We start from the raw sequence: 14,324 nt of genomic DNA, 5'->3' as shown, positions 1-14,324 counted from the left end.
AAACTGCAGCACTGTGGTTCTGTTTATGTTTCAAATGTTCATTGTGGTCGGTTTCAAATCCTGCAGCTCTTTCATAATTCATAGTTTGACTTCTTGTTTGTTCACTATTAATTGTCAGCCTTGTAAATCCAAGCTGGACTGACTGTACATATCCTGACCAAGGAAAATCAAATTCTCACTTTGTGCAGTAATCTACACCTGGCTTTTCTGTCTCCGTCCATAATAATATACATTATATAGACTAAATGTCGTCTAAAATTAACCTTTATTTGCAACATAGCATAGTAAACTATTACATGATCAAAAACAAATTAATTTTAGCAAAAAAAAAAAAAAAAAAAAAAAAAAAGGCTCCGTTTTGAATGTCTGGGGTCGCCAGAAATTTGTGATGATAAAATGGGGTCACGAGCCAAAAAAGGTTGGGAACCACTGGTGTAAAGTATTGGAAAAAATGGGACTTTTTCATTGAATCTGTGGACAGTAAACAGTATGTAAATGTCTGAATGTACCTGTGACCATTTCTATGTTTGTTTTGTTCCTTACATTAAAAAAACTTGGAAAAAAATAAAGTACAAAAAATGATTCATTGTGACAAAAAGCTGAGGATGTTATTGAAAATGTAATTTCAAGTCAGTGCCAAATTTCTTATTGGTAACTGTCATCATAGCTTTACTAGAGACACAAAGCCCTGAATAATATAAAGACAAATTTTCCTGGTGAAACCATCAGTCATAAAAATATCAATATTCTCTGCTGAATGAATTTCACTGATCTATACATTGCACAGCAAGCTCTATTTCAAAATAGTCATCGCAACAATCTGCTTGACCAATCAACTGGCAGAGTATAAGCTACCAATACACGAGAAAACACGAGAAAGTGCATTTCCGAGCCATGCTAGTGCTGCTGAACCACATGACATTATAGAGTAATAACAGATGTGGCACTTCCAGCACTTGTGGTTTCTGTTTTTAAATTAAAAAAGGGACAAAGCAATATCAGTGAGGTCAAAGGGCTTTGCTGACTTAAAGGCCAATTTCTGCTCCAAGCTCAGTCTAAAGATTGCGGAGATTACTTGGAGATGAGAAAGGAAACACAACAAACAAATCATAGAAGCATGCACAGTCAGGTCCATATATATTTTGACAGCGACACAGATTTTGTAATTTGTGCACCACCGCAGTGGATTTGACGTTGAAGCGAATGATATGAGTGAAGTGTGGACTTTAGCTTCAGCTTTAATGCAGGGGGTTTAACATGAATATTACATTTACACAAGCATCTCCAGGAAGGAAATTCAGCACAATCATCATTTTTATAACAATTGTAGTAGAAAATGAAGAAACAAAATGTAAAGGGTTGTAATTCCTTAATAGTTAACCCATAAAGACCCAAACAGCCACTGGTGACTCAAAGCATCTACTGATCTAAACTGTTTAATACCTGTTGATCCACTAATTCTATCAATCCATGTAAATAAATGGTGTAAAATACAGTTTGTTATCTTTTCATGGCCATCAGATATGACCCATTTGGACGTTCAGAGGCTCTGTAGTTACCATGGAAACACAGTCATTTTCCACAATTTGATTAATCAGTAAATCCCATGTACTTTGATAAATAATAGTTGTTGGAGACGCTTGTTTCTACATTCAGTTAATGGTAGATTTTACTAAAAAAGTCACTTTTTCTTAAGTTTTCTCTGTTTCTGATATAAAAACCCTCAACTGTATTATCAAAATGACGATTAAAGTACATGATCAGTAAATTAAATATAGGAAAACACCTGATTTTCACTGAAAAAGTGCAAAATACAGAAGATAATTTTACAATAAATGGTGATAAATCGCTTCAGAAAGGTTAAAAAGAAAGAAAAATTCATTTGGGAACCTCCACAAAAGTAGCACTGGATCTTTATGGGTTAATACACAGGTGTCAAACATACAGCCTGGGGGCCAAATCCGGCCCACCAAAGGGTCCAATCCAGCCCGCGGGATGAATTTGTGAAAAACTGCAAAAATTACACTGAAGATATTAACAGTCAATGGTGTCAAAATCATTTTAATTCAGGTTCCACATACAGACATATACAGTCCAATTAGATTTAAAGTGGGTCAGAGCAGTAAAATATTATCATAATAACCTATAAATAATGACAACCCCATATTTTCTCTTTGTTTTTTGGGGTAAAAAAAAGTTAAATTACATGAAAATGTTTACATTACCAAACTATACTTTTACAAAAAATGTGAATAACCTGAACAAATATGAACAAATGGAAATGTCTTAAGAAAAGTAAATGAATTTTACCAATATTCTGCCTGTTACTACATATTTTGTGTGATTGTAATGCACATGTGTAAATGATAAACTGATAAACCAAATCATAATATTGTTAAAATTGCACTTGTTTTTCTTAAGACAATTCAAGTTGTTCATGTTATTCAGATTTTTAAGGAAACTTTGTAGATGTAAACCTGATCATAATAGAATTTTACTTTTTTCACTGTTATTATTTCACTGGTCCGGCCCAGTTGAGATCAAATTGGGCTGAATGTGGCCCCTGCACTAAAATGAGTTTGACACCCCTGGGTTAATATCGTATTTTTGTTAAACCCCTTAAATTAAAGCTGACCTCGTTTCAATTCAAACACACTACAGTGGTGTACAATTACAAAATTTGTGTCACTGTCCAAATACCAATGGACCTGACTGTATATAGTCAAAAAGTGTCTGATAAAACCCTAGTTGAAAAGTGTTATGCTATTAAGGTCAGCTATGTGAAAAAACCTTGAATACATAGAAAAACTTACATAGTGAAATAGAATTTTCAACAGACATTTACATAACAGGCTGCATATGTATGATGTATGCGCCAATGCCAACGCAGTAATGCATATGCATGTATGCAGTTACTATAGGTCAAATGGGAAACACAATTGCCCAGGGGGATTAGTGAAGCCTTACTGATGATAACTGCATTGTCCCCCACACTGTGACATAACCCATATTGTAAGGAAAATGAAAAGCAACACAACAGCAATAGAGCACTTCCTTTGAAAAAGGTCTTATATAACTAAAACCCCTTGTGAAAAAACATGTCTTTTCTGCATTTTCCACATGTGATCACATCTAACTAAATATGAAATATAGTATGGAACACTGTCAAAGTGTAATGTGTGAAGCCCATCTAAGTCATGTGTGGTCTAGTCTACATGTAATCCCAAGGGTTCATGTGTTGTGTGCGTTATCACATGTAAGATGGTTTTGATGTACTGTCTTAACACATTGGAATTTGTTCCAAAACCACATATTCCCAAGATGCGCAAGATGTTATCGTATGTGTTTTTAAACATGTGAAAACCATTTTTGAATAGTAAAGCTTCTAAGGATGTCCCCTTCTATTCTGAAATCGGACTCGGCCTGAGCTCCCAGTGAACAAGAACAAGTATTAAAATATAATTTAATGTGATGTCTTGGTATTATACTGGTTTAAGAACAAGAGCTGTTCTATTCAACATGCTTCCTCTAGAGCTCTGACTTAAGTGTTGCCTGCTGGGTTCATGAATATTACATTCAGTAATTTAATTTGCACTATTAGATGACACAAGCCATGATGCAGACCAATATGCGCTTTAACACAACTTCTATTAACCCATAAAGACCCAGTGTTACTTTTGCGGCAGTTCCCAAATGAATTTTTCTCTATTTTTAACCTTTCTTAAGTGATTTATCACCATTTATTATAATATTATCATCTGTATTTTGTATTTCTCAGTGTAAATCATGTATTTTCCTATATTTAATTCACAGATCAAGTAGATGTTCATAAAAGCTCAGATTAAACTTGAAGGTTATTATTTCAAAACAGAGAAAACTGAAGAAAAAGTGATTTCTTCAGTAAAGATATCAAAGTAAAAACAGGTGCCTACAATCACTGTCATCTGTCAAACTCCATGGGTTTTACTGGTGAATCAATGCTGTAAAAGATGACGGTGTTTCCATGTTCACTACAAAGCCTCTGAACTTCCAAACGGGTCATATCTGATGACCATGAAAAGATGACAAACTGTATTTTACACCAATTATTTACATGGATAGAATTAATGGATCAACGGGTACTAAACAGCTGAAATCAGTAAATTATTTTGGTTGCCAGTGGATGTTTGGGTCTTTATGGGTTAAACCAAACCGTGCTTCACTTCTCAATATGTTCACGATCTAAAATGACTCTTTTGAGAGCTATGTTTTGCTCAGTAGCAGGGCTACACCTGCATCTACCAAAACAATAAGAGACTGACAGACTAGGGGGATTTTCCTGAGCCCAGGGACCAGACCGTGACAGCTTTGGTCCATTGATGATCACTGTTACTGCCTGTCTCTAAAAAATGTCACACTAAACATAACCTCAAATACAGAAAGTTGGCACAGTAAAGACTGGTTTTGTTTAACGTGTTGCTGGGCTGATTTTCAGGACTGGATGCATATTTAATGAGAAAATAGGACCATAATAACGGCATATAAAAAGACATTAATTGACAGGTGTTTGACCTTTCAAGGTCAAAGGTGATTGCACCAAATGAAAGCCCATATGTGTCTTCCTATCCATTGCCAATAACAATTATATCAATACCTTCAACTGTTTTGAAGTTACAGCACTTTGAAGTCCAACAGCCCGAAGGGTCTCAGTTGGCGTCCGTCCGACGTCTGTAAACAATTTTTCAAGAATCTTCTCAGAAACCGTCAGAATGACTTCATATTTGTTGTGGAACATCTTTGGGGTCAGGTCTACCAAGTTTGTTCACAGAATAGAATGTCAATTAATGTCTTTAAGTATGCCGTTGGACTACAGGACCTTTGGTACTATTTTTCATAGTGTCCCACCTTTCTCTTATTTTGGGATATATACACTGCTCAAAAAAATTAGAGGAACACTTTTTAATCAGAGTATAGCAACCTATCAGTCAAACTTCTGGGATATTGATCTGGTCAGTTAAGTAGCAGAGGGGGTTGTTAATCAGTTTCAGCTGCTTTGTTGTTAATGAAATCAACAACAGTTGCATCAGAGGGGCAACAATGAGACAGCCCCCAAAACAGGAATGGTTTTCCAGGTTGAGGCCACTGATACTTTTTTTCCCTCCTCATCTCTTTTGGCTGATTTTTTACTGACTGACTTTCTACTGCTGTAGTTTTTCATTTGGCTTGGATCAACATCTCTGTTGATAGCATGGTGCGGTACCTGGACACTACAGAGGTTGCACAAGTAGTCCAACTCCTCCAGGATGGCACATCAATACGTGCCATTGCAAGAAGGTTTGCTGTGTCTCCCAGCACAGTCTCAAGAGCATGGAGGAGATTCCAGGAGACAGGTAGTTACTCCAGGAGAGCTGGACAGGGCCGTAGAAGGTCCTTAAACCCTGAGCAGGATCACTATCTGCTCCTTTGTGCAAGGAGGAACAGGATGAGCACTGCCAGAGCCCTACAAAATGACCTCCAGCAGGCCACTGGTGTGAATGTTTCTGAGCAAACAATCAGAAACAGGCTCCATGAGGGTGGCCTGAGGGCCCGACGTCCTGTAGTGGGACCAGTGCTCACTGCCCAGCACCGTAGTGCTCGATTGGCATTTGCCATAAACCACCAGAATTGGCAACTACGCCACTGGCGCCCTGTGCTCTTCACCAATGAGAGCAGGTTCAACCTGAGCACATGCGACAGACGTGAAAGGGTCTGGAGATGCCGTGGAGAACGTTATGCTGCCTGCAACATCATTCAGCATGACCGGTTTGGTGGTGGGTCAGTGATGGTCTGGGGAGGCATATCCCTGGAAGGACGCACAGACCCCTACAGGTTAGATAATGGCACCCTGACTGCTATTAGGTGTCGGGATGAAATCCTTGGACCCATTGTCAGAACCTACGCTGGTGCAGTGGGACCTGGGTTCCTCCTGGTCCACGACAATGCCCGACCTCATGTGGCTAGAGTATGCAGGCAGTTCCTGGAGGATGAAGGAATTGATACCATTGACTGGCCCCCACGTTCACCTGACCTAAACCCAATAGAACACCTCTGGGACATTATGTTTAGGTCCATCCGGTGCCGCCAGGTTGCTCCTCAGACTGTCCAGGAGCTCAGTGATGCCCTGGTCCAGATCTGGGAGGAGATCCCCCAGGACACCATCCGTCATCTCATTAGGAGCATGCCCCGACGTTGTCAGGCATGCGTACAAGCACGTGGGGGCCACACAAACTACTGAGAATCATTTTGAGTTGCTACAATGACATTTGGGATGAATGGACCAGTCTGCTGCATCATTTTTTCACTTTCATTTTTGAGGTGTCTTTGATTTCCCCCCTCTATAGGGTGATCATTTTCATTTCTGTCAAATTATGTGGCATCATTTTGTTACTACTACATCACCTACTTATTATCAGGAAAGATATTCAAGATCATTTTTCCCCCCGTTTAGATCTGATGTGTTTTCGAAGTGTTCCTCTAATTTTTTTTGAGCAGTGTGTGTGTGTGTGTTAAAATAAATTTTTTCTAATGTACACTTCAAGCTAAAAAAAAAAAAAAAAAAAAAAAAAAAAAGAGGAGCAAATGTCATCGATATAACAAAAGTAAAAACTCTGTAGTTGAAACACACAACAAAGAAGCATGAAGCTGAAATAGGAGCAGTTCTCCTCTGCAGTTCAATAACCCTTGGACAGTTTGCAATAAAAGAGACTCAAAGATGAATCAAAAACCAGTTCCCTTTGGTAAAGGTTGTTCAAATAAAAAAAAAGTAATAGAAAAAGGTGGCTAAGTATGATCTGTATTAAAGTATGACAGACAAAGGTGACATCTGATATCGAGAAAGTAGAGAAACTATCATCCAATTTAAGCCATCTGAATAGAAAGACACACAGAAGACTATCCCATGTAGTACAATGTTTAGCTGGGGAAACCATGATGTTTTGAACACTGTACTATTATTAAAGCTGTAGGAGTCAAACTGTGGAAAAACACCTTCTTGTATCCTCTCAAACCACTTCTATTACATTATGCTAAAAACTAATTATGAAATTTTTACCCACTGCCAGTAATGCTAAAAAAAAAAAAAAAAAATTAAAACACCTATCATGCACTGCAGATTCCAGCAGCAGTCATGTAGAATAAATGGACCCCAGATCAGTCAGCATGCAACAGATGATACAATGACTAATAATCACATCTCAGTGTTTACCCAAATGCACCGAGCAGCAGTGAGAGTAGACACTAGAGCTTCCATGTGAAGGTCAGATTCATCCATATGAATAAAATATGCAACATTAACCTTTTGTGCTCCTATCATGACAGACATTCACCTGCCATAATATACTCTAATATTTGGTGTCTTAATGCAAGACTGTCAAGAACTGGAGTAAAAAAAAAGCTCCTTTTAGTGTATTTTGTACAGTAGGTAACAAAATCAAAATGTCAAACTGGAAACTTACTGAGTTTCATTGACCAGAAAAAGAATGTGACTTCTTATGTAAATGTGAAGTTTTGGGGGGAAGAAATGAAGCATACAACAAATAACTAACACAAGAAAAAGATTATACATTATCATTATGTATATATGAGCCTCAAAAGCTCAATAGATTAATATTAGGTCTATATTATTTAAAGAAGAGTGTGTTGTAACTGTGAAATGACAGGTTTGGTCTAACACAAATTAAAAACAGTAAGTATAAACAGAAACAGACCTTTCCCAGTTGCTGGTGAACGCTCAGGTTGTACATCATCACGATCCCATCAACTATCTCGAGAAGGGATTTATCTGCGATTGGCTGATCTGGCTCTTCCAGCGGTCGCCCTAGCAACAGGCCGTCATTACCGTGGCTTCCCTCGACTAGAAAGTTGAGAAATAAACAAAGAAAAGAGAAAGTTGGCCAAGTAAAATGACAGGTGTAGAGCACTCTGGCCTTTCACTGCCACTTTACAGCTGTAAGAGCAGTGGTAGGTGGTTTCCATCCCATTGTGTGGGATTATATTTCCTGGATAATATTCTGTTCTGTGGCACTTTTTTTTTCAGCTCTGAGCTTGTTAGAGCGACATATGCAGTCTGAGTAACTTAAGTCAATCATTTGTTTATTGCTGGATCCTTAAGAAAAGAAGAGGGCTTTTAAAATATTATATTTTGCTAATGACGGCAGCATATAGGGTGCTCATACTGCACCAAGATTTAGAATAATGGCGATAACAATATCAAATCAATGCAGAACAAGAAGGCAAATGGGAGGCTGAATACTCAGACACACTTGAGCTTTAATAAACACAGAACCACCTCATTCTGAGTGTAGTGACTCAGGGCTTTATTGTCTTTTGATAGTTTTACGTCCTGTCCACACCAATATGAAAATTTTTGTCACATATATTTTCAGATAAATTCTGTCCACATAAGCTTTGTTTAACAAGTAGAAACCGATACAAAACAGTCAGATGAACCATTGTTTGTGTTGGACTTCAAACTGGACACCATGGACAATACTGGATGTAGCAGACAGAGAGGCTTTAATCTGTCCTGAAGGGAAGCAGCAGAAATGAGTTTTCACATTAAGTGTTACTTTGGGTTGTAGAAGTGCGGACTTCGCCATAATACAGCTGACCTTTACCAACTGCAGGTCATACACTATTTATACGCCTATATTTGATGTTTCAGGAACATTGTCATTACACAAAATGGGGTGTGATGCCATCATTCTCAAGTCTCCATTTTCCCAGTCCATACAGATACACGCAAGCTCCATACTGAGGTCATATTTGTTTGTGTTATTTAAATTAACCCTATAATGCCAAACGTATCATATCTGATACATGAGTTTTGAAGCCCTCTACATGATCAGTGTGATTTTTTTTTTCTTAAAAACTTGATGTACACAATTAGATACATGCAATACACAGATAATCCACCAGGGGGGAGAAATTCGTTCACCAGAGGCCTTTCCAGTGACACTACAAGACTGTCATTAATGAGGAGGGAGGAAGAACTTTGACCATTTAGAAAAGGAATTACCAAACTGTTAGACATGTTTGTGTTACCTTATGTTTTTCTTAGTTCAAAAATAATAATATTTGAGCTTTGAGACCAGATGTATCAAATATGATGCAAAATTGAAACTCATACATGGAAATTGATACTAGAAAAAATAATTTTTTGGGTTGTTCAGAAGGACCAATAAAGGCTCCAGTTTCAAATAACTGGAATTTTCTGTCAATAATTTGATGGTTCAGGCTTTACAGGGTTAATCTCAATTTTTGTGACTTAAAACAGCATTTACATGTGGACAAGGACCATAAGATAGAGGAAAATATGAGTGTGAACAGGTCATTAAAGTTATGTAATGTGACATCAGCTGGAAAGTCCTCAAACAAGTGTCTTAATAGTAGCTGACAATAGTTGTTACCATGGTAACCAATTACATAAAAACTTACCAGCTAAAGCCTCTTTCTTCTGCGGATCAGTGTAAAACAGTTAATGTATGTTAGAAAAATCTTGAAATACGTACTGTCCTCCTCAGTCCGTTGCTCCACAGCAAGAGTCCGAACTTTGACTTTTTCAGGCTGTGTTAGAGGTCGCCTCGGGGTCATGAGGCTGACAGCAGCCGTGCTGAGGAAGCGGTTGGCCCGGCCCAGCGTGGGAGAACTCAACCAGCTGGGTCGTGCCAGAGCTCCACCCATAGCTGCAGCACCGAATGGCCTCTGTCATTTACAGTGAAGCGTGACACAACCAACAAAAGACAAAAAAGTTAGTGATCCATCAGAAAATGTAATATCCTTAATTCCACTAGAAGGCACCATGCAGGAGCAGCATAGAAATACCTACACCAGGAAAACCATAACAAGAAAGTGGTTAAAACTAGAAAAACCTACAGTGGAGGACTGACAGTGGATTGACATCATTTATGACATTTTTAAGATGGAAAGAATTACTTTTGCAATAAGATTACAACAAGGTCTGTTTTTGAAAAGATGGGAAAGATGGATTAGGTATGTCATACCAGTTCGACCATCGTTTGTCTAAGGTCATGTCTTAAGTCCATTTCACCCCTTTTTCCTTTTTAACCCGTTTCGATCGATGTTTTTTTTTTTTTTTTTTTTTTTTTTTAATAACATAAATGTGTACCCCAGCATTCCTGTTCTAGGGAGTTTAGTTCCTAATTTGTTCCTTTTGTATTGTAAAAATTACAACTTTTCTATTACTGAGGAAGGACCAATCATCCTTATCTGTATTATCTGTGGAGTCACAGACGTATTGTTGTGTGATTCAATGTAATTTTCAGATGAATGGATGAGAATGGTGAATTGTTAAGTGAATCATAATAACAAGAGAACTGTAAAAAAAAAAAAAAAAAAAAGAAATACCTACACCAATCATATAGAGCACAGGTGTCAAACTCCGGTCCTCGAGGGCCGCTATCCTGCAGGCTTTAGATATTTCCTTCTTCCAGCACACCTGGTTCAATTAATGACCAGCTCATCATCATGGTCTGCAGAAGCCTGATAACTATGTAATGGCTTCCAGGTGAGATGGAAGAGGGAAATATCTAAAGCATGCAGGATACAGGCCCTCGAGGACCGGAGTTTGACACCCCTGATATAGAGTAAGAAAATAAGGGTGTCCACAAAGTCTCTTTACAATTGAAAAAATTTATTAAAAAGTACCTGATGAGACGTGTTATTAATCAGATGTTTTCTAAGTACTCAGTGGTTATCAAAGTTTTTAATCACATTGCATTTGTGTATTTCAGGTACCCTGTTGAAAAAATAGGTTCTGTTGAATAAACCCCTAAACAAGACCTACACCTCAAGAAAAGGCACAATGTGTATCATGGTTTATTGACACGAAATCAAATGCTTAGTGAAACTACAAAATTAAGTATGGAAGACATCCTCTGTCAATTTGTGCATGGCACAAAAATTTATGGAGACAGAGACAGTGTTGGATAAAGGCTATAATACAACGAACATGGCAAGAAATCCAGCACCGTCTTGATGTGCTTCATGTAACTAATGGTGCCCATTTAGAGGTGTATTTGTTATGTTCTGGTGCACCTTTTCCTTTTTGTCTTTTGTGGGTTTTTTCTTTAATACTTTATTTATTTTGTTAAGTAAACATTGCTCCCTCCTTATTGGTATTTTTGCCTTAATAACATTTTTGTATTATATTTTGTATTTCGTGTTCTTTTGGTAAACAGCCAATTAGTTTCCCATGATCTCAGAGGTTATAAATTGGACATCTGAAGTGTCATGTTGGCTGTTCCTTAGCGCTTTTTGTTAGCCTTTGCTTTTTGTTTGACCAGGTGGGTCCAGACGTCATGTTTTCGGTTTTTCTTTTTGACAGGACTTAGTTGCGGGTTGTGTTCGATAGGGTAGGGGTAGCGATATGTGGTCAGCGCCTATGGTCCTGTACAGGGGTGGTCTGACCCACATACTGTCCTTTTGTGAAGTTGGCCGGCTCACCTTGGTCCTTGTTTTTTGAAACTTTGGTTCTTTTTTTGTTTTAGGGCACGTGAAGGGTTAAATAGGAAAAATCAACACCTAACTTCAACAACTAAAAATAAAGAACTTCACAATTTGAATCGTTTTGTCTCCTGTGTCCTCTGTTAAATATGTTAGAACCTCCAGGCCATGACAGTATTAAATGAAGCAAAAAAAACTACAATATCTACTTTGAATTTTGCAATAATTTCCCTAAGTTTGTCTGTTCATTTGCTTTTGTAATAAATTTGTTAAATTGTACAGAGTCTATTTGGACACCTGGTATTTGCAAGCTACTTTTACTTCTAAGCAAACTGTTTTCCAAGATAAGATAAGATAAGACTTTATTTGTCCCACAAGGGGATATTCCAGGTTTACAGCAGCTAAGTACAAGCACACAATAGCAAGGAAGCACAAAAACAAGATAAACACAATCAAGAAAGCTATATACACTATTTACAGCTGTGCACATGCTGATGACATCACAGGTTTATTGCACGGTTTACTGTATTTGTATTCCAAATACAAAGAAGTAGAATTTTCAATGTATGGTGTAAGTATTTTATCCATAATTCACGACTGTCTGACTGATACTTTCCAAACATGAGAGTTGTTGGATATAAGAAAGAAGGTAATTTATCCAAACTATAAAAAATATGATATACACCAAAGCATTCATAGAAAAAGAAACAGCAAACCTGCGCTGCTCCGCTCTCCTCATCCTCATCCAGGTCATCCATAGACGTTGCCTGGATCTCAGCAGGGTCGATGATAATGTTGGCTTTACTGGCCAAATCATCTGGTGAACGACAAACATATATGTTCATATTTTGTATTTGTTACTTCTCTGCACACAGGGCTCAAGAGTTGAAGGATAAGCTGACGTTTGACTGGAAAAGACTGAGGTTTGATCCATGATTGCATCATTATGTCTGCAAAGGAAAACTCAAGAACAAAACATGAAAAAAAATACATCAATGAACACAAAAGAAAAAAAAAAGGAACAAGAAAAGAAAAGCTGACATCATTCTGAACAGCTCTGAAGTCCTCACACAATACAGGTTTAAAAGCACATCTGGATTTCTTATCAGTCGGAAACAGACGTCGTGCTCAGACTTTTCAAATACAGCAAACAGCCTTTACATCATCAATGCAAAGAACTGATGTTTTTGCTGTAGCTTTTCCACATGGCTCAGAGATTAAACTGATGTAAAGCACCACATGCTTTCTTTACCTTTTGCTGCACTTTGGACAAGAAAATAGATGAAAAAATATTTTACACTTTCCCAGCAGGCATTATATTCCTCTCAGTTTTCATCACTAGAGGGTTGGTGAAGTATGCTGTGTACCTCACATCCTTTAATACAAAATACATGAAGAGAAACCCAGACAAACAAGAGAACAGAAAGCTTATCTTGTTTAGTTTCAGAGACTGCAATATAAATTTACCTTCCTGTACTGTAAAAACTAACTACTTTACATGTCTTCTTTCTACACACACAAAAAAAAAAAAAATCTGAGGAATCCCAAGAGATCTTTTAATGCATGGTTGCTTTGGGACTAAAATAAATCCCACATTGGCCTGTGTTTAGTAAAGATTAAAGGAGTGATATTTTGCTTTTTTAAATGGAATTATGCATTTTCAAACATTTCCCTATGGTCTACATAAACTGTAAATGCTTTGCTTGGGTCTGAATTCTTCATTACTTCATCTCTTAATCACTGTTTCACTTTATATCACTGTGCCCTAAAATGTGTAAATACAATCAGAAGTCTTTATTTACAGTATTGTAAAGGAAGCTCTTTTAGAGGGAGTTCTTTAGCAAGTGTCTTCTAGAGTATATATACTAATCTTAATGTCAACCTGGTTACTAACCCACCTGTTTTATTTTGTTTTGGTCTGTCTGTTTTTCGTATTCTTGTGCTGTATGCAAAGCTGCTGAATACTTAAATATCCCTTGGGATTAATAAAGTATCTATCTATCTATCTATCTATCTATCTATCTATCTATCTATCTATCTATCTATCTATCTATCTATCTATCTATCTATCTATCTATCTATCTATCTATCTATCTATCTATCTATCTATCTATCTATCTATCTATCTATCTATCTATCTATCTATCTATCTATTTAACTCCACAGGTCCATCTTCAACAATATTTCTGAGTAATGATACCAGAAAGGTGGTTTTGAGTGCTGGCCCTTTAAATGCACATGACCCCACCCCCTCCAGGTTTTTGACCGTGCTTTCTGTCCTGTTCAGCCACTTGTGTTTGTTAATACAACCGACAACTGATCATTTTAGGTAACTGGCTCAAAATTTGGACATATTTTCAGTATGGACTACAACCGCTGCTGCTGATAAACAATTATGGCGTACTCAGAGAAATGTTTGTCGGAAGTCTTGTGGGTTTAAAAGTGGGTTTAGATAAATATGACCCCTTTAAATGCTGACATCTCCCTTACTTTATACAGATACAATGTACTGTTAATACTTGATAAGGAGCTGCTGCACATGCTGTATGATATGTAAAAATAACCACATAAAAGCTCTTCCTGTCAAGTTTAGAAAATCTAATTCTAAGTCCACATTAAAAATCAAGAGAAAGCCTTTTTCTAATAAAACTGACCACAGTCAAAGGCTGCTGAATATTTGAATTTCCCTCGGGATTAATAAAGTATCTATCTATCTATCTATCTATCTATCTATCTATCTATCTATCTATCTATCTATCTATCTATCTATCTATCTATCTATCTATCTATCTATCTATCTATCTATCTATCTATCTATCTATCTATCTATCTATCCATCCATC

At 37.2% G+C, this 14,324-nt stretch overlaps 1 protein-coding gene across 3 annotated transcripts in view; it reads right to left on the bottom strand.

Annotated features, from left to right (window-relative positions):
- rnf123 (ring finger protein 123) overlaps positions 1-14,324 on the bottom strand; it is a 276,643-nt gene that overhangs the window by 223,434 nt on the left and 38,885 nt on the right. For all 3 annotated transcript variants that reach the window (XM_030134087.1, XM_030134086.1, XM_030134088.1), the window contains exons 22-24: positions 12,198-12,298; positions 9,528-9,720; positions 7,725-7,870 (exon numbers count right to left, since the gene is read on the bottom strand). In XM_030134087.1, the coding sequence (XP_029989947.1) occupies positions 7,725-7,870; positions 9,528-9,720; positions 12,198-12,298 (440 nt within the window). The remainder of the gene's footprint in view (positions 1-7,724; positions 7,871-9,527; positions 9,721-12,197; positions 12,299-14,324) is intronic.

Source organism: Sphaeramia orbicularis, chromosome 5 (genome assembly GCF_902148855.1).
Source record: "Sphaeramia orbicularis chromosome 5, fSphaOr1.1, whole genome shotgun sequence".
NCBI classification, from domain to species: domain Eukaryota; kingdom Metazoa; phylum Chordata; class Actinopteri; order Kurtiformes; family Apogonidae; genus Sphaeramia; species Sphaeramia orbicularis.
The sequence above is the reverse complement of the archived record's forward strand: the minus strand, read 5'-3'. Positions and strand labels throughout refer to the sequence as shown.